The 26,008-nt window shown below is 38.9% G+C and overlaps 3 protein-coding genes across 6 annotated transcripts; 2 read left to right on the forward strand and 1 right to left on the reverse strand.

The window, feature by feature from the left end:
* The first annotated feature begins 484 nt into the window (after positions 1-484).
* Positions 485-2,514, forward strand: LOC131782003 (microfibril-associated glycoprotein 4). Its single transcript, XM_059098713.2, is given in 3 exon segments — positions 485-891; positions 1,176-1,553; positions 1,992-2,514. Coding segments are annotated over 3 exon segments (897 nt in total). The 5' UTR covers positions 485-635; the 3' UTR covers positions 2,255-2,514.
* Positions 2,515-4,786: 2,272 nt separating this feature from the next.
* On the forward strand, positions 4,787-11,839 carry LOC131781997 (glyoxal reductase-like). The gene is made up of 6 exons (XM_059098708.2): positions 4,787-5,062; positions 6,920-7,054; positions 7,512-7,619; positions 9,349-9,567; positions 10,300-10,447; positions 11,268-11,839. The coding sequence occupies exons 1-6, from the start codon at positions 4,839-4,841 to the stop codon at positions 11,331-11,333; spliced, it is 900 nt and encodes a 299-aa protein (XP_058954691.2). The 5' UTR covers positions 4,787-4,838; the 3' UTR covers positions 11,334-11,839.
* A 210-nt stretch (positions 11,840-12,049) lies between these two features.
* LOC131781996 (ectin) lies at positions 12,050-24,622 on the reverse strand. Of its 4 annotated transcripts, none has more exons than XM_059098704.2 (15): positions 24,549-24,622; positions 23,559-23,697; positions 21,607-21,645; positions 20,790-20,924; positions 20,000-20,020; positions 19,227-19,361; positions 17,739-17,759; positions 17,052-17,072; positions 16,164-16,298; positions 15,692-15,712; positions 15,164-15,295; positions 14,455-14,541; positions 14,221-14,307; positions 13,057-13,527; positions 12,050-12,500 (listed from the first exon to the last, which is right to left on the reverse strand). In XM_059098704.2, the coding sequence occupies exons 2-15, from the start codon at positions 23,686-23,688 to the stop codon at positions 12,442-12,444; spliced, it is 1,494 nt and encodes a 497-aa protein (XP_058954687.2). In that variant the 5' UTR covers positions 23,689-23,697; positions 24,549-24,622; the 3' UTR covers positions 12,050-12,441. The 4 variants fall into 4 exon arrangements, with proteins under 4 accessions (XP_058954687.2, XP_058954686.2, XP_058954688.2 ...); XM_059098703.2 differs by lacking the exon at positions 24,549-24,622 and adding an exon at positions 24,031-24,134; XM_059098705.2 differs by lacking the exons at positions 23,559-23,697; positions 24,549-24,622 and adding an exon at positions 22,782-22,994.
* Between the last annotated feature and the right edge of the window lie 1,386 nt (positions 24,623-26,008).

A 26,008-nucleotide genomic window follows, 5' to 3' on the forward strand; every position in this document is an offset into this window, starting at 1 on the left:
TTTGAATATTTCATTACTTCATACGATGTCTGAAACCTGTCTTTGGCAAAAATCTTCAGTCTGAAACATGCCGTCTGAATAAATTAGGTTTCTTCCAGCTTTGGTCATGTATTCCAACTTTTATTCATTGTGGTTGGGGGTTTTCTTTTTTTGGCATTTGATGGATTAAAACAGATGAAGGCCCTTTTCAGGTGGTTTTTGTTTCTTTCGTTCCTCAAGTTCTTATTTCCCTTTAATTTAGCTCGGGTTGATTTGTCATTATTTGAGGCTTTCAGTTCTGAAGGCTCTCATTCCGGTTTTTCGGTTTTGACGGAAATTTTGGTTTTCAGGTTTCCAATGGGGTTTCCGATAGGGTTTCCCGATAGGCTCCAGAGCCCTTCCTTCGTGCTTCAAGTTCTTATTTCCCTTTAATTCAGCTTGGGTTGATTTACCATTATTTGAGGCTTTCAGTTCTGAAGGCTCTCATTCCGGTTTTTCGCTTTTGACGGAAATTCTGGTTTTCGGGTTTCTGAGAGAGTTTCCCATAGGCTCCAGTGCCCTTAAGTATTTAAGAATGAAGGGTGTATCTAGTTGACAGTCAAAGTATCGCTAGAGGCTTTTGCCACGGCTAACTGAAGCTTCAACACCGGCTGATCATGGCTAGCACTGAATCTTCCTGGATTGTTCTGCTTTTTGCTTTCATTACAACCATCCCAGATGAAACAATGGCAAATGCTAACTTATCACAAGTTTCTCCTTTGAGGGAAAAATGTCAAAATGTATACAACTCCAACAATTTCTATGCAGGACCGAACAAGAAAGTCGAAACATTACTTCATGAGGTTAAGAAGGAGCTCAAAGAGATACAAAAGGATATCAGCCATCTGAAGGGAAATAGAACAAGTGTAGAAGGTAAATATCAAATTGCTGATCATGGTTGCATTTCAATATTTCAAAATTTGGGTTGATCTCTACAGTTTATTTTGGCAAAGATCTCCCATTACGAAGGTTTCACTGTTATTCTGGTATGAAAAACAGGTTTTCTCGATATGACTATATTCGGATAGCGAGGAAAAGGGGATGTAAGGTATAACGGAAATCAGTCATTTATTCCATATCTTAGTGATTATCTCTTTTTCTCTGGAATACATCAAATTTAGCTTGAGACTGGCGGTCAAATTTATCCTTTATTTCAGTCTTTAGGAACTGCGCTGAACTCTACAAAGCTGGAAAGCGAGTCAGCGGTGTTTATACAATCGATCCTGACAATTCCGGTGCCTTCGAGGTCTTTTGCGACCAATAGACAGCCGGTGGAGGATGGACAGTGTTCCAAAAGAGACTGGACGGCTCGGTTGATTTTTACCGCGCATGGAACGACTACAAACGAGGCTTTGGAAATTTAAACGGTGAGTTTTGGCTCGGACTGGACAAGATTCATAGGCTGACAAAAGAAAGATGTAGACTTCACGTAGACCTTGAAGATATCAACGGAAATACTGCGTATGCCGAGTACGACTTCTTTGGTGTTGCTAGCGAAAGAGGCAAATACAGACTGAGTCTTGGATCATACTCTGGTATGTGACCAGTACTTTCTAACATATCTCTCAGATGAGGATTCTCTCGCTACAATTTCCATCCCTCAGTACGACACCTGATTAGTGCTGCGTTTATTTGTCCAGCAGTAAAGGACGGTCGATAATTTGGCCAAATAAAACGAGATATTTGTCACTCCAAGGCACCATTACATTATTGCATAGTTACATCTGTACAATTTCATAAAAGCCGTTTGGGTATTAAGTTTTTCGCAACCAAGCTTTTTGGCGTTTACCTTTTTTGCAATTTCCCGACCAAATTGTTGTACTCCTCAATCTTACCTAACGGAGAATCAAACATCATTTTTCAAAAAAGTGCTGTTCGATGAGGTTAAGTTCCATTCCAGTAATATGTAACATTTTTTCTCTCTTATTCTGGTGAAAAAGCTTTATGTTCCATATTTTTGTGTTTCTTCAAAGGAACTGCTGGTGACTCATTTTCTTATCACAGAGGCTCAGCATTTTCCACCAAAGAGCGAGACAACGATCAGAGTGGTAGCTCCAACTGTGCCACACTTTGCCAAGGAGCCTGGTGGTACAATTCCTGTTTGCGTTCCAATCTCAATGGTCTTTACCTACACGGCCCACACTCTACTTCATGGGAAGGCGTAAACTGGTACGACTGGAAAGGCAATAGTTACTCCGCCAAACGAGCTGAGATGAAAATTAAACCAGTCAATTAAACTTGACTGTTTAATTATTTCGTAAGAGCATTGCTTCTATTTTCTGGTCCAAAACGTAAGAAAGGTACATAGTACAACACAGATTGAAGCTTTGGAATGGGTGATGAGTGTGTCTGAGAATAATCAATTTTTTTCTTTCATATTTGATTTTGTCTGTCATTACTGTGAAACTAAGCATAGATTGGCTTGGAGAACGTTGAAGATAACCGGAGACGAGAGAAGACAGAAAACGCCTAAGTTTGCCCGAAAATCAATATTTCCAAACCAGAAACTTTCTAAGTTTTTAAGACGATCGTCGATAATGTTGCGAAATCATAGAAAATTAAAAAATTATATTTGTCATCATCGGTCTTATTACTCAGAGAAGCCACTGAAGATTTGGTTGCATCCTTTTGTTTTCTAAAAACTGTACTCAAATCGTTCTTTAACCGAAGCCTAAGAGCATAGTTGCAGTGTTCAGAAGTTATGAACATATAGTCAACAAGCAGCTCTCTCTCTCGGATCTTATGAGCCCCTACCATTGTTTCCCAAAATTATCGGAATATCGAAATACAGGCTTCCCTAAACGTCCATCAAAAATCGATAAAATCTGTTCTAATCTGAAATTATGGACAAGGGTCATCCATAGGTGTCCGTTTTATTGTTTCCTTTTGTCTTTCCTTTCCTTTGCGGCTTCGCAACTTGTTGAAAAGCTCCCCATCAAAACCGCCAGTTACGCACACTAGTTAAAATATACGACCTCGCATGTAAAATCGGCTATTTATTACTCAACAAATCCCTAAGAAAGCTCGAGTTAATGCTTCAATAGCGTCTAGTTTAATTTGCGATTAAAACTTTGCTAAATGAAAAAAGCAAAATTATCGCGAAAACGGACGTCAAGTAATCAAAGAAAATGCCACGCGATCTCATTGCTTGAATTCCTTGGCAACGCGACCCATCTTGAGTGCTTCGATCGAAATATGTTCGCGAGATTAATCTCACAACCTCAAAGTTAAAAATAATTTTCTTAATTAATTACGGCAGAGCAACGTACGAAGTAAAAGAGAGAGGCTAACTAAAATTTCTGCCGTATCCAAGTAATGTTGGTGTTAAGTTTGAACAAGTGGCAACGGGGCGGGGAAAATTATCGTATAAAAAGAACTAAATTACGGACACAAGTTCAGCTGGCAATTTCCCTGAGAAGTAATTGACCAAATAGGTCGCTACCAGGAATATTTATTTTAACAATTAGAATGACCACAAAAGGACCGATGTACACGTGTACACAGCCCAAATTTCGCTCAATGAATTGCTAAATCTGGGCGCCAAATTTGAGGGAAATCGGAAGTAACTCGATTTTTTACGAGCTCTTCCTCTTTAGACCTCTGATTGGTACTTAAAACTGCTGCACTTTGTATTTTTGAATAAAAGACAGCTGTTTTTACAGGAACATGGAGGTGACAGCGTCAAAAAACGACTAAATCCAGGCCTGCTGCTGGAGTATATCGCCTGCAACTAGAACCCAGTACTCCTGTCGAATGAAGATCTTACAGAAGCCTGACAGATTTCGCTGTGTTCATTGCTTAATTTTTGCACTCGAATGCGACAGCTTTACTTGGCACGCCTATTCCAAGCACCTGTGAGGTTTTTGACGATGAATGTAGAGGGGAAGGGAATTCAAGCGAAAGTAACGTTGAATGATGGCTACCAATTGCCTTTGTTCGGCCTCGGTGTTTACAACGCGAAGGGCGACGATTGCCGTAATGCAGTGAAGTTTGCTCTGCAGAATGGATACCGCTTGATCGATACAGCAACAGAGTTAATGCTTCAATAGCGTCTAGTTTAATTTGCGATTAAAACTTTGCTAAATGAAAAAAGCAAAATTATCGCGAAAACGGACGTCAAGTAATCAAAGAAAATGCCACGCGATCTCATTGCTTGAATTCCTTGGCAACGCGACCCATCTTGAGTGCTTCGATCGAAATATGTTCGCGAGATTAATCTCACAACCTCAAAGTTAAAAATAATTTTCTTAATTAATTACGGCAGAGCAACGTACGAAGTAAAAGAGAGAGGCTAACTAAAATTTCTGCCGTATCCAAGTAATGTTGGTGTTAAGTTTGAACAAGTGGCAACGGGGCGGGGAAAATTATCGTATAAAAAGAACTAAATTACGGACACAAGTTCAGCTGGCAATTTCCCTGAGAAGTAATTGACCAAATAGGTCGCTACCAGGAATATTTATTTTAACAATTAGAATGACCACAAAAGGACCGATGTACACGTGTACACAGCCCAAATTTCGCTCAATGAATTGCTAAATCTGGGCGCCAAATTTGAGGGAAATCGGAAGTAACTCGATTTTTTACGAGCTCTTCCTCTTTAGACCTCTGATTGGTACTTAAAACTGCTGCACTTTGTATTTTTGAATAAAAGACAGCTGTTTTTACAGGAACATGGAGGTGACAGCGTCAAAAAACGACTAAATCCAGGCCTGCTGCTGGAGTATATCGCCTGCAACTAGAACCCAGTACTCCTGTCGAATGAAGATCTTACAGAAGCCTGACAGATTTCGCTGTGTTCATTGCTTAATTTTTGCACTCGAATGCGACAGCTTTACTTGGCACGCCTATTCCAAGCACCTGTGAGGTTTTTGACGATGAATGTAGAGGGGAAGGGAATTCAAGCGAAAGTAACGTTGAATGATGGCTACCAATTGCCTTTGTTCGGCCTCGGTGTTTACAACGCGAAGGGCGACGATTGCCGTAATGCAGTGAAGTTTGCTCTGCAGAATGGATACCGCTTGATCGATACAGCAACTTTTTACGAGTAAGTTTGCTTTGCTGGACCATGTAGTGATTTTTACTTATTTGCATCCTTGGTACATACGGTAAATGTATAGTGAGGTGATTTATACGAACGGGGAAGCTTCTCCACTGATCATGAAACAGACGCACAACTGGGAAAATACACTTTTCGCTTTTTACATACGGTAAATGTATGGTGAGGTGATTTATTCAGGCAGCTCTCTGTATCATGTTGCGTAAGACGCGGAGGGTATATATGTACTTCATACCCACTGCATTGTGGCTTTGGTACGCTGAAGCTTGCCATTTTTCTAATTCCGTTCCTTCCCCTGGCACTTGCGTCGATGACCTCAGCTGAGCGTAGAGCGCGTCTCACGTGTCACCGATGAATCGTTTCAACTCCAAAGTTTATTGGAACTTTCCTCATCGAACGCACACTTTCGTGATTGATGTGATTTGCGTGGTTTGACTTAAAACGATTAAATGGTAACAGCTTGTTATGTGCAAAATCGGACGATGGAAAGAATTAAAGTGACAGAAACGAATTTACATATGTTTCCAAGTGGTGATGATGGAAATTTCATGACTTGAAAAAATACTGAAAAACGTCTCTTCTTGCACAAGGTCTGTTGTGAAATTGTCATTGTGTAATGGTCTCGAAATATTACAAAGTTAGCCAGAAATCGTTAGGAAATAACTCATTTAAGCCTTTCAGTTGTATTTATATATGTACAGCCTGTTTTCATGCTTTTTAACGTATTTAATGAACAAATTATGACGTTTGAAAATATACCTCCTTTAAGGAGAGAAGTCATTGTCCATGGAAATGGAAATTATTTTTACCAAGCTGTTTCTCTCTGAAAGGATGAAATAAGTGATGAAAAACATGAGGAAATCCCCTGTTCAAGTGATAGTTTGTTTGAGAAAAATCCTAAGGTCTCTGCGCTGCAACTTTTCTTCTCGAACTCCTTGAAGGATCTTGTCAGGAAAAGCAAGATCACAGGAATTCCAGCAGAAACTGTGGACATATCATCAGTTGTGCATCACTCCTCAAGGGACCAATTTGTATCACTCATCATCACAAAAGGGAGGGTTCAGTTTTGAGCTGAGTATTAACACTGATTCATTTGCATTCATCACAACAAAGAAGCAGTGTAGGTGATTTGGCACTTTAATGTACATACTGCAATATTTAATGATCAAGCATGCCATTTCAATCTCCTGCTGCCTCAAGTTAGCTCTTCTAGCGCTCTTTTGTATTACCAAGCCATGAAAAATGCTAGAAGTAGACTTAGCACACGTTCAAAAAACTGGAATGGCTTAGTTGAGTTATTCCTTGGGGATTTGAAGTTATGTTTTCAAAATGTCAAGACCATTACATGATGTCAAATTCATAATAGACCTTGTGCAGGGAGACAAGTTAATTGGTAGATTTTACTACATATTACATGGTTTTTCAAACAAAAACTTATGCCTTCCTAGTATCAGATTTAGTCAAATCCATTTCTGATAAAAGAGCGCAGATAAAGTGAAAATCTCTCGCTAAAATCATTTTTTGGATGTTGGAACAACTGTTTGCCATACATTTCCTTCTAGTGAGTTGCATTGTTTGCCCCATGGTGATCCCAAAAATCTGTGCGTAAACACAAGGATCCGGTTACTGGCAACTCGTTCATTGCATGCACTGTGCTTCATGTGATTTTTCAGATGGGAGTGGTGCATCTTTCCAACTGCATCCCACAGAAGTTCTCAACCCAGCAGTCTTAATTCTTTTCCATGAGACTAATTCAGGGTTCATATTTTACTGGCAGTGTAGGTTAAGTGTTCTCAGTTTAAAAGAGTACTTGTAACAAAAAGAAATCTTGAAATATTCCATTAGTAATGAAGCTGAAGTTGGACAAGCAATCAAAGAGTCTGGAGTGAAGAGAGAAGATATCTTTGTGGTGACAAAACTCTGGAATGATGACCATGGATATGAAAAATGTTTAAAGGCTTTTAACACAAGCCTGAAAAAGTAAGTAAGGACAATTTATTTGGCAATGAAGAACTGCTTTAGCTGGTGACCATAATGTTTGATTCAAAGTTGATATTGTAAGGAGAAATTAGATGTTAGTCACTCGTAAGAGGAGGGTTCTTCCTCTTGTGGTAATTTTTTGTTAGTGGGAAAATTCTTTATATGAATAAAGAATAATGAAAATAGATGGAGGCTGGCAAGTTTGGTTTTGAAAAACTTTCCATGAGTCCTCCTGAGCTTTGTAAATAGTCAAGTGGTTTTACTTGCTTGAGTGGGAACTTTCACATGATTATCTGTTCATCCAGTACCAAATTCTCTGAACTGACATCATAAGAATTGTATAGCAGATGGTAAGGAGAATTACTAATAAGATCTTGGGAGTGAAAGAGTAAAAAATTGTCAGATTCAATATTGCCAAAGTGATTGTGGCTTCTGATTTATTGAACCTTTTTTTCAGGCTTGACACTGGGTACATTGATTTGTATCTTATTCATTCACCCAGTCCTGGGGGCAATGTTGACTCATATAAGGCCATGCTAAAGCTTCAGGAAGAAGGTGTTTTAAGGTGATCAGTTATATGCTATTATATGAAGAGTGAAAGGAATATTTCTATATGTAATACTTTTTTTTTTGTCTGTCAAACAAGAACTTTAGCAGGCTCTCTTATGTCACAAAGTCATGCATCAAGCTTCATCCCCCTCTCCCTTCCCCTCTCTGGGCTACCTGTGGGCATGTGAGTGTTTAAGTCCAGTGCCCTGGGGGTAGGGAATTTGAACCATGCCTGGGTGGGGTGAGAAATTTGAACCAGCAGAATGCAAATGTTTTAAATATAGAGGAGTTAAAAGGTAAAGAGTCTGTTTCTGTGCACACATGGCTAAGAAGAAATTTGAATGATGCTTACAAGCAAAAGACCCTATTCTGCACTGCTAATGCATCAATCTTCAAAAAATTAAATGCCCAGTTGGTTGCCCCAAAGGGGATGTGGAAGCTTCAATTGACAAATAACTTTGGAATTTTTGTATGAAGTCTTTTGTGTGAATTTGATAGTAAGTCATTTGTGTGTTGCAATCAAATATAATTGCAGTACATTACAGGTGACCTTTGGACACTGAGTCAGCAAGTAGTGCTGTCTCACTTACTGGACAAAAAGTAGAAAAAAACCAGAGGTTGTATAATAATGCTAGATGGTAGTGTTGCAGGATATTTGTCTTGCATGCAAAACAGAAAACCTGCCTCATCCCGCATATTTATGAGTACCCTGTTCCACAAGAGAAAGATGATTTTAGAATATATTGTATCACTGACATTCAACTAATAGTTAAATGGTAACAAATTATAATATTAACATTGATAATAATGATATCAATAGTAATATGTAGTAATTTATAGGAGCCCTACTCAAAAGCCTCATGGCTCCTCTATCTTCTGGATTCCAACAATGATTACGTATGCTTCTTTTAATTTCGCCTGTTAATTATAAAATAAGAAATTATTTATTCTATTCCAAGCATCTGTGATCCATTTCCATTTCTGAGAATTTTGTTTTATACATCAAATTCGGCGTTTAGGATATTCCGTCATTTCACGTCTTCTGATATTTCGCCATTCGCCGATCCACCATTCTGTTAAATAACTCAAGGTATCGTTTTTCGCTGCTTACTCGCTTCGCAAATTTGGCGGCTCTTTTCGGCATAAGTCGCTGATAAAATGTTCTCTCTTCATATAAAAAAGTTTCCCTGTAAGTTTCACCATGCGCCGATCACACCTATCAAGATATTTCTGCAAGGAAAAATTTTGTTGTTATAGCAAGCAATCCTGAAATGATTGCGAGATGTTTACGTCTCACTTGGTGTCACGGCAAGAACTAAAGCCATAATGCACTAGTGGCTAAAAGCCAGAAATCACAAAAGGAGAGAACTCAACTATGTGTTGAGTGCGAATGTCGAACTACTAAGATACTCCGAAACAAATGATAAGTAGCACCGGGAAACTCGGGTCAAAATTGGGTCAAGATCGGAATTCTATTGTTACACATCACTTGCTCCTCTCGACGACGTAAAAATGTTTGGTAGTTCTCTCTTCCCTTTGTTCTCTTATTGTTTCACTCGTTCTAATAATCATTTTCCTTCGCGTTGATTCATTACTTAACCTTGAATTCTTTGTCTTGTCGTTTCATTTAATTTGTCTTTTCGTTCTTTCTTTTACTTACGTATTGACTTATTCACTCGCCTTCTCATTTATCACATTATTATTTCTTCAATTTATTCCAAATAATGTTTCTTCCTTTCATCAAGGTCTGCTGGAGTGTCCAACTTTGGTGTGAATCATCTTAAAGAGATGGAAAAGGCAGGCCTTCCGATACCAGCTGTCAATCAAATCGAGCTTAATCCTTTTTGGCGATTAGATGACATTGTCAACCACTGTCTTGAAAAAGGCATTGCACCAATGGGTTACTGTCCATTGTTTCGTGGCAGGAAAAACAATGATCCAGTTTTAATCGAAATGGCAAGTAGGTGAGTATAATAGTACCTCTACATGCAGATCCATTGGATCTTTTCACTTTCCGTCACCTCCATTGCACTGGGTGCCCAATAAAAAACAGTTTTGCAAGCTGCAGTTGGTAAAAAATTAGGAATATGACCATTTGCAGAGTTTTTGTTATTTAGCATCCCTTAATCTTGTACACCCTTACATCAGTATGTGTATTCTCCAAACTGTTCTCCATACACTTCCTAGGGTGCTGACAAGGAGAATTTGTTTAACAATCGAGAGCTTCTTTAGTTGGTGATCATTTCCTTCACTCTTGTGACCTTAACGTGTGATTCAGGGGTGATATTATAAGGAGGAATTAGATGATACTTACTCTTGAGGGTCAAAGGGGTCAATAATTGGAAAAAAATATTGCTGACGTGTTAGGACGAAAGGAACTAACAACTTATCCTAAGACGCCAACAGCAGATAAAGCCAAATGTGTATAAAGGCTGGCATGGGTGTGCTCGCTACCGCTACAATCAATTCTTCAATTTTTTAAAATCTTTACCTAAAATAGGAATTTTTTGATAGGCTACTCGTGCTCAAATTTCAAGCTTTCAATATTCCTTGCGTGTCCCGCAATGCCTCCCCAGGAGTACAGCCCAAGTTAAGGCTCAAGATAGTACGATCAAATTGTTTACGACATAAATCGTGTACTGGTCTGGAAATGTATATCAGATTTCATTTTCAAATAATCTCTCTGCCTCTTTTAGGTACAATAAAACTATTCCACAAGTCCTCATCCGGTGGAGCGTGCAGAAAAATTACATCACAATTCCCAAGTCCAGTAAACAAGAGAGAATTTTAGAAAATGGAGACATATTTGACTTCACTATCAGCGAAGAAGATATGAAAACTTTGGTAAGAATAGATTGAAATGGGTTTAAAATTCTCCACTTTTGCAAGAAAGCTAAGACGGTAGACAGAAAGTTGTCACAAGTTTTGCACCCTTCGTCTACGCCAATACAAAGGAAACTTATAGTACTGAATAACAAAAGCAAATGACTTGCGTATTTTTTTTCGACCGTGCGCGCTAAAAAATCGAATATACCTGTCAGACTAGCCTGCGTCTTAGCATATGAAATTTTGGTTGCGCTGTTAACATATACGCGAGCGGTTCTGTATTTTGGCCACGTTTGCCCCACAATGTTTTTAAATGAGTGCTCTTATCTTTATATATATTATTCAGAAGGGTAGTGTTCTGAGCTCTGGGGAGATTTCCCAATTTTCTTGTTGTTAACCTCTTAGTGCTTGAATTTAACAGTTGTTTTATGTCTTTTGGATGCAAACGCATATAGCCTGCGCGACAGGCACATTATCAGGCTGAGGCAAACACAAGGTTAGCGCGTGGGGCGTGTCACGCTCCTCTCTTCGCCCTAGTCTCAATCCTTGCGCTCTTCATGCGCTCTCTTTGCGTTCGCCTGAAAACGCAAAAAAATGAGGCGCCGGTCGCGCAGGCTTAAACACATGAGGACAGTAAAGCATACAACAAGCGTTAAGTCCCAAACCTAACCCTTATTAGTCTGTAAATACAACTGAGTCTCATTGGTATTGCTGCAAACGGGACTAAGCACAAATGGCTGTATGGGGCTGTGTCTGAGGTCATACGAGGCGTATGTAACTTTGATTCTCTTTACATGAGGTACTTAATGATCATGTTACTTATACAATCGTATTTCAGGATAATATGCCCGCAGAACAGTGCACTACCATGAAGGATATCACAAACTCGCTATGGAGAGGTTAACGTCGAGTTTATCAAGCCATTCACGAACGGGGAAGCTTCTTCACTGATTATGAAACAGACGCACAATTTGGAAAATATTGTACACTTTTTTGCTGTGGTTTAATTACCCCTAGGCTTGTTTATGAGCCTTTCTAGGGACCGTGCATAATCATGCATGTTTTCTTCACGAAATTTTTTTTTTTTGATCTGCTAGCCAATGTTGATTCATTTATTTCAGAGCTTTGTGAAAATCTTGCATATCGATACTGGTAATTTTTTTAAGGCGGGTTACTAGGGCGCTCAACCCTCTTGATGCTACGCTCTTCCATTTCAATTAGGACGACATCCTCGAACTGATGAGTTTATTTTCTCTTGTTACCCGTTTGTTAAATAATGTCTTGATTTTGTCAGGAGGGTAGTAACAGCTTGATTGCTTCTCGGAATTAGAGGGGTTGATTAATTTTTTTTCCAAATCTTAGCATGATAACGTAGGTAATCTTTTGTAATAAAACGTTTACATGCTAACATTAACGATCTCATCTCGATTCATTCACACAGAATTTTTGTATATGAAATAGCTGTCCATGCAGTTCAAATTGTGGAACATTAGTTTTTCTTCCTTGGATACCCCTCAGTGTGTTGGTGGGATGTGCCGCCCGGTTCTTGCCCCTATATCAGACCGAAACATACCATTTCCATTATTCCGTTTTCAGACTCGGCGCCCTGTTTCTCAAAAGTTTCGTGAAATCAAATTTATTGCCAAAAACCTGAACTACATTTGTAAAACTTCTCTATAATACATCTTTAGTTGACAGATACCTCCATTCAAATAACGAAAACTTTGGGCCAAACTGAAAAAGTTCTTCTGCAACCTTTAATGAGAAAACATCTCTATTTAGGGGACACTTTATTTTGGACAAAGGGCTCCCCTGGTGGAGGTTCTGCTCAAGGGAAGTAAGGGAAGAAGAGGTGCGGGGGAGTTACTTAACATACTACAGTTACAAAGTTTATGGTCTTAAAATAACGATATTACGTATTATAAAATAAAGGGCAACGCTAAGATACCATAATGATCTCTTGGCAATACTGTAACTGAACGTTCAAGTTGTTGCTCAGTTTTAAGTTGAGCTCAGGTAACTATTTTTGGTAAACAAATCCTTTGTGGAGCTTCCAATATTTCCTCGGGGGCTGCAAGAAAATGAAAGTAAAATCAGCAAATATTAATATTATTTTCTTGACAATTTTAGCCTTGAGGGCGATAATTACGGTTCAAGGATATTTGTTGCAGAAAGGAAAAACCTGAAGAACAGCTTCTCCCCCCACCCTCTCCACGCCCCATCCCTACTGAAGGGATGCGGATCGGATGCATCGCACGTCTTCCCTTACAACTCGTCAAATTTCCGTGACTGTTTGTACCCATTCATACTGCTAGGAGGTTAGACGTGCTTAGAGTCTAATATCAGTATGCATATTCTCCATAATGTTCTCTATACATTTCCTATGGTATTGATACGGAGAATTTGTTTATCAATCAAGAGCTTCTGAAGTTGGCGAATATTATTGTCTTTATTCCTATGACCTTAATGTTTGAATCAGTGGTAATCATGTAAGGAGAAGTTAGATCCTAGTCACTTATGGACCCGATAACATTGTGCAATGAATAAACCAGCCTATCGATCCTGAGTCAAGCTCGGTGATCATTGTGCAATTGCGTCTCCAGTTGCACAAGCCAGGTGCTACTTACGAGGATGGACGTTTTCCTGGAACAATCCTTTGGTATTTCCAGCGGGAGAATAACGCGCTACCGCAATCAGCTTGCCGTGTCCCACAGCAGTTGCCATTCCCACCTCTCTGGTCGCTTTCCAAACGATCCGAGTGAAATGCGATATTGGAGCGGATGGTGTCTTTGTCTCCCCTGTTGCGTAATCATAATCAATTTCCTCGTCGTACCACCGCGTCACGATCTCACCGCAGCTCAGGCATTCTGGTCCGAACTCACCGTAATTGCACAGCCTCTTGGAAGGACTCTTGTAGTAGAGGTTCTCACCCTGACCCTTGGCCCTCAGAGTGGGATCGTGAACAAATTCATCACGGCTTGCAAGGTAGTCAGCCCATTCCTGTGCCGCACGCGTTAGCTCCGCTGACCACCGAAGGGGAGGGGCGTTATGAAAACCTCTATAGCAGTTGTGCACTTCTAAGCAATCTTTCTGAAAACCTGACCGTTTAATGAAAGTGGATTAGAAAGATGTGGCATACTGGTTGATATTTTAAGGCATAAAGTAATTTATCATTTCTTGGGCGACGCACTCGGCTTTTTAAGATTAAGTACAGGAAGTTCTAGAATAATTTCCCGGAAGTTATCGTTAAGATTATGGAAAAAACTGTTTAGTCATGGAATATTCTGTCCAGCAAAAAAGGGCCATTGTAGTATACCCCATGTGGAGTATCAGTCTTTGAAACAAGACTAAGGTGGAGAAAGACGTTTTTCGTTTTGTTACGAGCGTGGGACATAGAAAAAATTCTGAGTCCTCATGAGGAATCGAACCTCAGACCTTTATATTTCTGCGTTCCTATGCTCAACACTGAGCCACTTAGACTATGGTGAGTGAGGCCCATTACTAAGTTCATTTATGAGACGCCTCCTGCAAACTTCTAGGATCAGCGATGTTTATAGCGTCATTTTTTGTAAAAAAGAATAAGAAAGATGGTAAGTTTTGAGCTCAGTAAAGAAATAGAGAAATATATTTTGCGTCTTATCACGAGCGTGGGACAAAGAAAAAAGTCTGAGTCCCCATGAGAAATCGAACGTCAGACGTTCGGATTTCCGAAAGTTCATTTACTAAATACAGAGGTACACAACGAGGGGGAATTGCGAATTGAACATAATTTTATCTGGAGACTTTTTTACCTGATGGTTCAGCGGTCTCCGGTGTAGGCTGCTCTGTCTGAGGTGCCATGGTCTCTGGTTCGATGGGTGGAGAAGGGGGCTTGGAACCTAACAGGTATAAGAAAAAAGTCTGAGTCCCCATGAGAAATCGAACGTCCGACGTTCGGATTTCCGAAAGTTCATTTACAAAATACAGAGGTACACAACGAGGGGGAATTGCGAATTGAACATAATTTTATCTGGAGACTTTTTTACCTGATGGTTCAGCGGTCTCCGGTGTAGGCTGCTCTGTCTGAGGTGCCATGGTCTCTGGTTCGATGGGTGGAGAAGGGGGCTTGGAACCTAACAGGTATCAGAAACCATCAACTGACTCGAAACTAGTAGAATCCTTTTGAATGTAAAGAAACAGTCTAAAAGACCTGCCGTCTAATGTAACAAAAATGTAGTGCATACAATTGTTTTGTTATGTCTATTCTTTAAGGAGGCTATGACACGATGGTTTGGGTCGTTTTATAACACGCGGAAAATTACGTTCAACTTGAGGATGATCACAAAATATTAGTTCGGACAGGTATTTAAAACTAAAACGGAAGAAGCACCAAAAACCATCGAGAAAGGTTAGGGATGAAACTGCACACATCTTAGTGTATCTCCTTAATTTTCATTTCCGTCGTTTGTTGGCCCACCTGGTTTAAGGCTGATTAGACAAATAAATGGGGTTTAGCGGTGGACAGTTTACGAGGGGGTCTTCTTGTCCACTGTTTCCAGTTGGAATTGGAATTTAAAATGTTGGTTTTAATTGAGGGAGGAAAACCATAAGACCCGGAGAAAAACCCTCGGAGCAAGGTCGAGAACCACTGGGAATCGAACCAGGGCCACAGTGCTGGGAGGCAGGCGCTCTCACTAATGTTCTCCCTAAGAACACAACTGGTGCGGCTATCCTAAACCCAAACCGAATACTTACACAAGTTGCAGGTTCTACGACATTGCTGTATTGCATTCTCTGCCTTCCATTGATTGCAATAATTTTCAAGCGCCTGTCCGCCTCCCGTCTTGACTACAAGAGCATAACAGTCGGTGCGCTCGTCTTCGCAGACTATAGGAAACAAAAGTGAGAAAGTCTTTATCAAAAAGCCTACTCAGAATATAATTTCAACGATATCACTGATATCATATTGTATTTGTTTGTTTTTACTTAACTAACCGTTAAAGATCACTGTAATATCTCTATTGAGGGCAAAATGCCTCCAGTATATGCGAGTATTCTTTTGATCAGTAGAAGGATCAACAAAATCAAACATAGTCCAAGGTTACTAGTTGTCTATTTATCGCCAAGTCGTTTGCGATGTCTCTATCTGCCGTTTAGCTGCTCTTAAAAATTCTGCAAGTGGGGTGGAAATAAAACGGCTAGGAGGGCAAAATCCTCGCCCGTCATAAGTTAAACCTTTTTTGCAGTGAAAATCAATAAATTTAATGCTCCTTTAATTCTTACCAGCGGGTGATGGTGCTTTGCCTGTAAAGAGGAACAGAGAATCATTGATAAGTCTTTTCACACCCATTATCCAAAGGAAAAGTTTCATACCTAGTTCTACTTTTCCATGAGGGTAATTGCTCAAACTTTCATGACATATCTCAACATGTAGATATGCCGTTACTCAGTTGCTGATTTTAAGTATGTTACACGAGTACTAGATGACGGCTGTACGCTCCAAGAAGAGCCTGTATTTGTTTATATAAGAAGAGAGCGTCAATAATGGAAAACTAAGTTAACCATCGCAGTTAACCTAAAATAAACCATTTTCATGAAACGGGTTCCGTTTCTCTCGGATTGCTAGATAAAAGACAACCCTTTATTCCAGGTTTGTGGCAAACGACCTGATAAGCGGTAAAATCCTCAACGATATTATGCAGCAAGAAAAAGCTCCAGATGTTTGGGATTGAAGTGATCGCATTAATATACTTACAGAATTTACAGGTGTTACGGCACTGTTTAACTGCCGGCGTGTTCTTGTGCTTCGAGCAGTATTCGTCTAAAGTTTCTCCTGGCCGCTTTGCTAATTCGTTGGGAATCCAACTGCAATCTCTTTCGTCTTTACACTCTGGCGATGAAGAACCAATTCAGAAGTGTCAACTTACTACTGACATTATCTACACTAGCCGCTCACAAAGGTGAAATTAAGCCTAGGTGATGCAATTCTTTAGTTCAGTTTCCTAGTTCTTAAGCCTGTTAACTATGAATGAATTGTCTCCTTATTTTTGTCCGAGATTAATTTTCAATTGAATGTCGAAAGTGATCCTAGATTGCATTGGTTTGGCTTTAGATGGTAACGAGACAGATAATTGCTCTCCCGGCCAAGAAAAACTTATCGTGCTGGCTGCAATTTTATATTCTGAAGGAAAGGCGGGAATACGACGGCAGGGTGACAGAAAAGAGATGCTTTCCCACCCGAAAAATATCTAAATGCGGGCTAGAAAAAAACAAAAAAATCTTAATCAAGAAATCTCCTTTCAAATCATATTGTGCTTGTTTGTTTGTACTTTTAGAACTGTAGAGAACCTTTGTAATATCTCTATTGAGGGGACACATATCAAAGTCCCCAAATTGCCTCGATTGAAGGAGAATACCTTCAGTATGTAATTTTTTGATCGGTAGTAGGATCAACAGAATCAAACATAGTTCGTATTTTTCAATTTATCGCCAAGTCTTTTACGATTTCTCTAGCTGCTAATTAAAATTCTGCCGGTGGGTTGGAAATAGGACGAATAGGAGGGAAAAATCTACGCCCGCCCAAAATTATTGACACCTTTTCTGCAATGAAAATCAACAAATTCAATACTCCTTTGATTCTTACCAGCGGGGGATGGCTCTTCGCCTGTAGAGAGCAAAAAGAAGCATTGATAAGTATTTTCACTCCCACGTTCCAATAGAAAATTTTCATACCTGCTAATTCCAAATCTCTATGAAAGTAATTGCTAAGAATCTCGTGACACATCTTAACATGTTGGTTTTCCGTAACTCGATTGCTTATTTTACGTGTGTTACACGGGTGCAAGATGATCTATACGCTCCAATGAAGAGCCTATATCTGATTATAAATGAAGAGAGCGTCAATAAAGGAAAGCTGAGTTAACCGACACAGAGAGTGGCAGAGTAAATTAGCTAAAATAAACCAATTGAATGAAGCAGGTTCCATTTCTCTCACATTGCTAAAGAAAATTGAGAAGAACCTTCTTATACCAGGCTGGTGGTAAACACGGCTGAAGCTTATCAAAATTGCTGTGGCATTAAGCAACGCCGAGAATTGACTCCTCCAAAAGAAAGGAAGATCGGTAAACCAGAAGTCAAATTAAACGAAACATAGTCCAAGGTTAAGAGCTTTCTATTTAACTCCGAGTCTTTTGTGATGTCGTTAGCTGCTATTTAAAATTCTGCAAGTGGGGCGGAAATAGGACGGCTAGGAGGGAAAAATCCTTGCCCGCCCTGAATCACACCCTTGTGCAGTGGAAAGCGATAAATTCAATGCTCCTTTCACTCTTACCAGCGGGTGATGGTTCCTTGCCTGTGGAGAAGAAAAATAAGTATTGATAAGTATTTTCACCCTCGTCCAAAAGGAGGAGGATCCAAAGGAGAATATTTACACCTGTTAATTTCACATTTCTATGGGGGTAATTGCTCAGAATTTCGTGACACATCTTAACATGTCGGTATTGCGTGACTCAATTGCTGATTTTAAGCCTGTTACACGAGTACAAGATGATCTCTGAGCTTCAAAGAAGAGCCTATATCTGATTATACAACAAGAGAATGTCAATAATGGAAAACTGGTCAATCGGCACAGGGAATAGCAGAGTAAGTTGCCTAAAATAAACCGATTTCATCGAGTGGGTTCCGTTTCTCTCGATTGCTAAATAGAAGAACAACTTTTATCCTAGGTTTGTGGCAAACACGGCTGAAGCTTGTCACAATTACTGTATCTTTGAGGATTTTACTGCTTATCAGGCCGCTTGGGTATAAAAATGTCTATCAGCCTCACTAACTATGTTTTTTCCACGGAAATGGCGATCAAAATGAAAAATTCAGCGTAACGATTATAATAAATCTTGTATTCATTGCCTCAGAGAGAACAAAATCAAAATTTTCGGGACATATGAAGAAAATCATGCAAGAATCGACGGCATGAAATTGTTCATACCCCTGTTTGAAACACACGCCCGCTACCTAAAGCAAATACAAAGGCACCTTTTTGAAAAGAAAGGGTTATCAAATGTATTGTGCTTGTTTGCTTGTGATTTAAAGTTTCTGTGTGGAGTCCAATAATGGATTTTGATACTCAGCCATTAATTCAGAACAGTTTCTTGGGTCTACAGATTAAGAGTCATTGAAAATTACTTTTTCTTGTGGAACTAGTCTTGAACAAACACTCAGTTTGTAAGGACAAGCTAAAGAGCAGGACGGAAGTGAAGAGCAAAAACATCCCTACTTCGATTTCCCAGTGTACTCTGTCCCCCCATTCCCTGCCTTCTATTTTATTCGTCTCAATCGACCAAAGCATGCAGCAGCTAGATTGGTATGTTAAATAATGAAGAAACATTTCTTCCATAACACTCTATCCTTTCCAGTCTATCAAAATGCTGGATAATATTTATCTACAGTCTACACTGGTTTTTGAAAGGCCTTTCGTCGAACTTATATCTAAGGGAATTTTGTTTTATAAAATAGCCAGTAAATTTGTCTAATCAAATTCAATTGCGCGAGCGTGCTTTATATTCCTATTATGCACGCTCATGACCCGTCGATGAACGCACGCTGACGTATGAACCAATTGTTAATTATCAACTGTGTTAAAAATGTGAATTAGACACCGTAAAGAGTTAAAAAAGCTGACGTTTTGAGTGTTAGGTCTTTATCAGAGTGAAACATATTTATATCCAAGCGACCTGATAAGCGGTAAAATCCTCAACGATATTGTGCAGCAAGAAAAAGCCCCAGGTATTTGTGATTGAAGTGATCGCATTAGTATACTTACAGAATTTACAAGTGTCACGGCACTGTTTAATTGCCGGCGTGTTCTTGTGCATCGAGCAGTATTCGTCTAAAGTTTCTCCTGGCCGCTTTGCTAATTCTTTGGGGATCCAACTGCAATCTCTTTCGTCTTTACACTCTGGCGATGCAGAACCAATTTAGCAGTGTCAACTTATTACTGACATTATCTACACTATCCGCCCACAAAGGTGAAATTAAGCCTAGGTGATGCAATTCTTTAGTTCAGTTTCCTAGTTCTTAAGCCTGTTAACTGTGTATGAATTGTCTCCTTATTTTTGTCTCAGAGCAATTTTCAATTGAATGTCAAAAGTGATCCTAGATTGCATTGGTTTGGCTTTAGATGGTAACGAGACAGATAATTACTCTCCCCGGCTAAGAAAAACTTATCGTGCTGGCTGCAATTTTGTATTCTGAAGGAAAGGCGGGAATATGACGGCAGGGTGACAGAGAAAAATGCTTTGCCACCCACAAAATATCTAAAATGGAGGCTAGATTAATAAAATGGGGGAAAGGGGTAGGTTTTTAGAGAAACTGTGGTGCTGCGTTCGTGGTGGGTTGATACAAAATAATTTAGTTTTATCAACTGAATTGATAAAGTAAATTGACCTCCGTAAAGAGTTTTTAAGGCTGAAAGAACTAGAAACTCTATGGAACTCTATGGAACTCTTTATGTTGGCAGATTCACATAATTATAACCAACTCAGTTGATAAAACCACATTATCAGGATTAAAATAACGCTGCTACTTTATTCTTACCAACGGGGGCTGGTGCTTTACCTGTGGAGAGCGAAAAAACGAATGTAATTAGCATTTAAAATGTACACATTAATCCGAGCCTTCCTTAAAAAAACCACCTCTGGCGAAATTTTTGCACTCTTGGCGAAATTTTTGCACTCTTGGCGAAATTTTTGCACCGGGGTTAGTCCTTCCTTATATTTCATTACTCGCCAAGCTCCTGTCGCTTTATAATGACGAGAAAGGTTTTTTGAAAGACCTACCAAGGGCATAGAATTATGTCCAAGGAGCCTTATTGTTTCAAATGAGTGTCGAAAATAATCCGCGATAATATTGGTTTTGCTTCACTACGCTCTGTGATTGGTCCAGAAAACTTTTGCCACCTTCTTAACCAATGAGATGCAACAATAGAGCAATTCTAATGGAATGTCAAAAGTAAACCTTAACTTTGCTCTATGATTGGTCCATAAAACTCGCACCACTATCTGAACCGTTTTCTCGTGCTTCAAGCAGTTTACTTGTTTTTTTACTTATAATTCTCAATGACTGTTAAGGTTATCTTCCTTCCTCCCGATTGGCCGTTGTGATTAATTTGGTTTTGGTTTACAACACTTCATCTAAAAGCGCTCGAACACCAACCTCGACTTTGTCACCAGCGTTTTCCTGCGCTTTTGGTGGTTTGTTGGTTGCTGATTTGAGTATTGATGGGCCTCTTGTAATTTTCGTTGCTGTAATTTGCCTAATTACTTTGGTTATGATTAAACGAAATTTAATCGAAATGTGCCCCAGAAGATATCATAACAATACTTACAGAATTTACAAGTCTTGCGGCATTGTTTAACTGCCGGCGTGTTCTTGTGCCTCGAGCAGTATTCGTCTAAATTTTCTCCTGGCCGCTTTGCTAATTCATTGGGGATCCAACTGCAATCTCTTTCGTCTTTACACTCTGCCGATATACAGTCAAAATATAGTCAACTTATGACATCGCCTATAGTCTTCTGCAAAAATTAGTAGTTTAACTTAAAGAAATGATTTTTTTTAATGATTGTAGACCGATTTATTGCAGTAAAAAGAAAATCCTCATAGAAGTGGCATATATGCCCCACCAAATTTCCAAACCCCTGCCCACTCCCTCACCAAAATTGCGCGTCTGGCAGGGGGGAATATTTTTTTAAGTTCTATAGTAATGTCGAAACGAAAACTGTCAAGAACAATATATCAATGGGCATACAGTTGATAAAAGCGACGATCATAACTTTGTGGCATCATCTTCGCGATTTGATAGAGTGAGAGAGTCAAATTATCTTGTTTCCAGCAGAGTCCAGCAGACTGCAACGTCGAATTTTGTCTTAGAATGACCCAATTTCTCATTCCGTTCCACCTTTTTACACTCTGCGGTCCCTTTCTTCGTTAAATATGAATCAGAAAATTACCTTAATTATGCGACAGTTATATACCGTATCGTTGCCAATTATAAATAATTAATGAGGGTTAGGGAAACACCTCTAGTGCTGATAACGGTAGGATATGAGTTTTGAGTTTCAATAAAATATAGCACCGATGAAACAATAATCGGTCAGTAAATAGATACATTCGATGCCGAGGAACAAATGAAAACAGTGACTTGCCTGCACTATCAGCGAAGGAGTTGAAGTCCTCCGGGAAATCTGAGATACAGATAAAAAAACAAAAAAATCGGAACTGTTGCACAGAAATTTGATGAGCAGACTTTAATCACAATAAAAGTTGGAAACAAGCTGAATTCAACAATCATAAAATTTTACTCACTGAGATAAAAAATGAAGTTGCGACGGTTGCACAGAAGTTCAAAACACAGAAAATTATCGACACTATAAACCTGGAAACAAGCTGAATTAATTCAACTGTCAAAAAGTTTTACTAACCGTGAGCAAATTCTCCTTTGATATTGCTTAACGGCACTGCTCTATTCAATTGGAAACTCATTACCAAGATCATTGACAAAGTCATAAGCATTTTCAAGCTCGCCATTTTTCCGTTTTGAAATAAGCGCGCTTTTAGGCACAAAGGGTGTTTGATGTTGAGTACTCGACGTCACGTTCAAATTGAACACAAAAAAACCTTCCTACCTTAAAATAGCTGTTGAAATGATCGTTCATATTCTAATTGAGCTTTGAACAAAGAGTATTTACAAAATAGTTCAAATTGTTTCGAAACATGTTCTGACTCTTACTTTGACCTGTCAATCACGCTGTGTTTGTTTGAATAAACTGCACGTATCGGCAAAACAGTTCTTTATTCAATATTTTTCTTCCAATATTTTCTTTCTTAATTGTATCGCAGTGTTCGATGGTGAGAGCACAGTCCCGACACCAGTGCATATGAGCCTAACAGACCAATAACTAGCGATGGCGTCCTATTTATAAACTAACTGACTGAGCGTTCCTTTGAAAATAATTAGTAAGGCAACATCATAATTGTCCAATGGAGCTTGAAATCTCCTAGCCGTTGAAGCAAAGTTGGTCAAATGGAAAGTCATTAAGTTTCGTAGGCTATAATTAATCTTCTGTTAGTGGCCTACTATATCGATCAGCCATAGGCTATTACCGATGTAAAATTTCAAACGAATGATCGGAAGATTTGTAAAACTTCTATCTTGATTAAGAAGAGTAAATGTTGCTGGGAAGACTTTCGGAGAAAATTCAGCAGCGACATATTTTGGCGCCAAAAATTTGGTACGATTCACTTCAGAGCCGTGAGGGAATTTAATACATATTTTATAAGCGTCAGATTAACATCAACCTGACTATCGTATTGTACTTACCAAAGTTAATCTCGTCAATAGAATTATGCAGAGGTACTGCATCGCTAAGATGCACGAATTCGGAAGTCAAGAATATTAAGAAGAATGTTACAAATAGTTTGAAAATTTCCATCTCATGCTTGGACTCCAGCTTTCAAAATTATTTCTGAACAGCAACACCACAGTCAGGTCTGTTCAAATTTGAAATTTGTCGATAGCCTCTTCAACGGCAAAAAATTCTTAAGAGATGCCTATTCATATCATAATTAGCTTTAAGAACTTCTTTTGAAATCTTATTCAATTATTTTAAGGCAATGTTTATTTTCAAAAGAGACTCCATAATCTTTTCGGCCAATCACGAGCGTTTGCTATAATATTGTTTACAAAACAAGGCCGTTGGGAACGCTTTTTGAACAGACAATTTCAATTAATTTACATTATATTGCACGAACAAATAAATATTCGTTGTAGTTACGAACTCTAAATCCTAGGTTGATACGTGCAGACCGCCTCGAGTTAAAAGTTGCATGATTAAAAAACTTCGTAGGATGGGCCGAGAGGTAACCAGGCGGCAAAGCCTTTCACCTTTGAAAGCCTTAAAGGAATGAAAGAGTAAATTCTCACTACGACGTCAAAACGTCTGGTAAACTGGTGGAGAGAATTGAAAGACGTTTTAGTATTGATATAAAACCTAATTCTCTCAACTTTGTTGCGCGGAATAAATTGTCAGCTGGTATTGAGAATCTTTTATCAGATCATGGGTTAGATTTTAAAGGGTTACGTTTGCTGGATACTTACGTGGATCGTTTTTCTCCACGAAAACGCTCATGGGAACACCTGACCAACTTAATCCACGTTGAGGTGCGCCATTGAGGGCGGAAAATTGGACAGCGATGAGAAAAAAACTGATGCAATACAGGCTGTTCATCTTTGCTTTCTGCAGAAATAAGATACATTCAGGTTGGAGAGCTGAGAAATAAGCCCTTATATTCATGTATAGCGTAAATTTATTTAATTTATCATTGACAGAGGAGCTGAGCTCATTGCTAACGATCAAAGAAGTAGGTCGTACTTTTGGAGTTTGAACCATATTCTGTGTTGCCGATTTGAAAAGGTCTAAAACGTTTTGTGTCTCCTTAATAAAGATTAACAAGTCCTGGATGGCACTTTCCAATAGATTATCTCTATCGAAAATAGCAATTGAGGAACACAATTAAATAATTTGGGATTGGATTGGCTCGGATGCCCTCAACTACGCTATTTGACCTACCTAGAGATTTCAACCCACCACTTCAACAAATCAAATGCAAAACCAAACTCGATCAATCGTGACTCAACGATTCACGCTCCCCAGCGCTTGTTGTTGGCTATTTTTATATACTTAAGTCTCCGTTTGACTTCATCGATATTAGCCCTTGTTCTTTATTGTTTGGTTGGTGTTTCTGATATGTCTAATTATTACAATACTCAATCAAATAGTGCCCTGAGCAAGTTCTGTTTCACGGACACCAGCTTAATTTGTGCTCTCGAATAGTGCTGATAACTGAAAAGGAATCGTTTGCTGAAAGGTTTGAAAAACATTTTATGAAATATTTAATGACCACCCCAGACAACTTTTTTTTACGAAATATTTCAAAGGCATGGTACGAATCAATGTAAACAAAAACAACAGTTTTACAATTTCAAAATCATACAGAATATGATTTTATAGTTTGCATTTTCGAAAACGTATCATCGACTAAAATCAAACTTTATGTGATGTTGATCTTTAAAAAACAGTAAACTTACCCTCGCAAGCTCGTTACAAAGTCAGAAACATGGATGGAATGCGAAAAAAGAAAAAACACAAGTTATATATGCTGTATCGTATTAAAAAATTGGCAGCTTATATTTATCATAAATTTTTCTGACGCCTAGTCGACTCCGAAAAAGAAAATACTAACAATATAGAGCTTTCTGGCTAAATTGCGGTAACAGTATTGCGGTAACAGTATTGTCGTGGTATTACGCCTTCGGCATGTTAAAGTATGTAAACAAAATGCCGTAACGGATCTGTCAATGAATATAATGTTAAAAGAAAGAACCCGTTTTTGATACTCAGTCAGTGTCAGTCGTCTCGCCTATTAATCTTTTGTTGAAAAAACAAACACCTTGGAAAGAAAGCTGAGAGGCAAAGGTATCAATGAGAAGAAGAAGAAAAAAAAAACGGCTGAACCCCCATGGGGTTTCACAGTGTACAGAGAGAACCAGGGAGCGACAAAGTAAATAGGGGGGTTCTACGAATAAGGTTCTCGGGAAAAACTAGAAAAGATATTAATTGAATGATTGATTGTAGATAAAAATTGTGAGAAGGGAGAGGTGAATTTTCGAAGCCCTGTGTCATTAAACTTCTATTTAAAGCATCTTTGAAGCCATTTATGAAGTAGGAGTGAGGGAAGGGGAAGGGAGGGGAGGGAGGAGAAGGTTTTTTTTTTTTTGTTAGTTTTTTTTTTAGCGATAGGACAAAAAGTCAATTGGTATTTCTTTGCAGATTGTAAATTGTAGTTTTTTATAGTTCTAAATCTGCACCGATCTTGCAAAGGTTGTCACGGGTCTTAGCTTATCAAAAAAAGCATGACATGGCTTCAGTACGTTTTAACTTATTGATTTAAAAATGTTCATATATAGATTTTAGGAATATTAGCGGATACGTGACATGTTACAGTCTCGACCAGATGAACAAAAATCTACCATGAGATCATTCTCTCTTATCTTGATACTTTCTCTGATCTCAAGATGTCGGCTCGGGTAGATTCTACGATATAACGAAAAATTTTGTATTTCCATGGAATCAACGGAAATTCGATTAGAAATATTTATCAGTTTCAAACACTTCTTTCTAAAATTATAGGACTCTGGGTATTGCGGCGCAAATAGATCAAGTTACCCGCTGGGACATGAAATATGCGTGGGAACAGTTACAGGCAGAAACATCACAGAAACGGAATGACGAAGGAAAATGTCCTGGGATACAGAGCAAGATACTGAAGGAAACTTTCCACGTGGATACGAGATGCTGAAGATAAAAAAGCGAAAAATGCTATCGTAAAAACTTTAAAATTAATATATTTTAAACTGATTGATCTTAATTTACAACCTTTTATAGTTCATATCAGGGAGAGATTGAGAGCTCGATTACCATCCACTGTCTGGGAAATGAGCCCGCGCTCCTTGTCCAAACGGTGGAAATAAAGTTTTGGAGGGATGCA

Source organism: Pocillopora verrucosa, chromosome 3 (assembly GCF_036669915.1).
Source record: "Pocillopora verrucosa isolate sample1 chromosome 3, ASM3666991v2, whole genome shotgun sequence".
Taxonomy (NCBI): domain Eukaryota; kingdom Metazoa; phylum Cnidaria; class Anthozoa; order Scleractinia; family Pocilloporidae; genus Pocillopora; species Pocillopora verrucosa.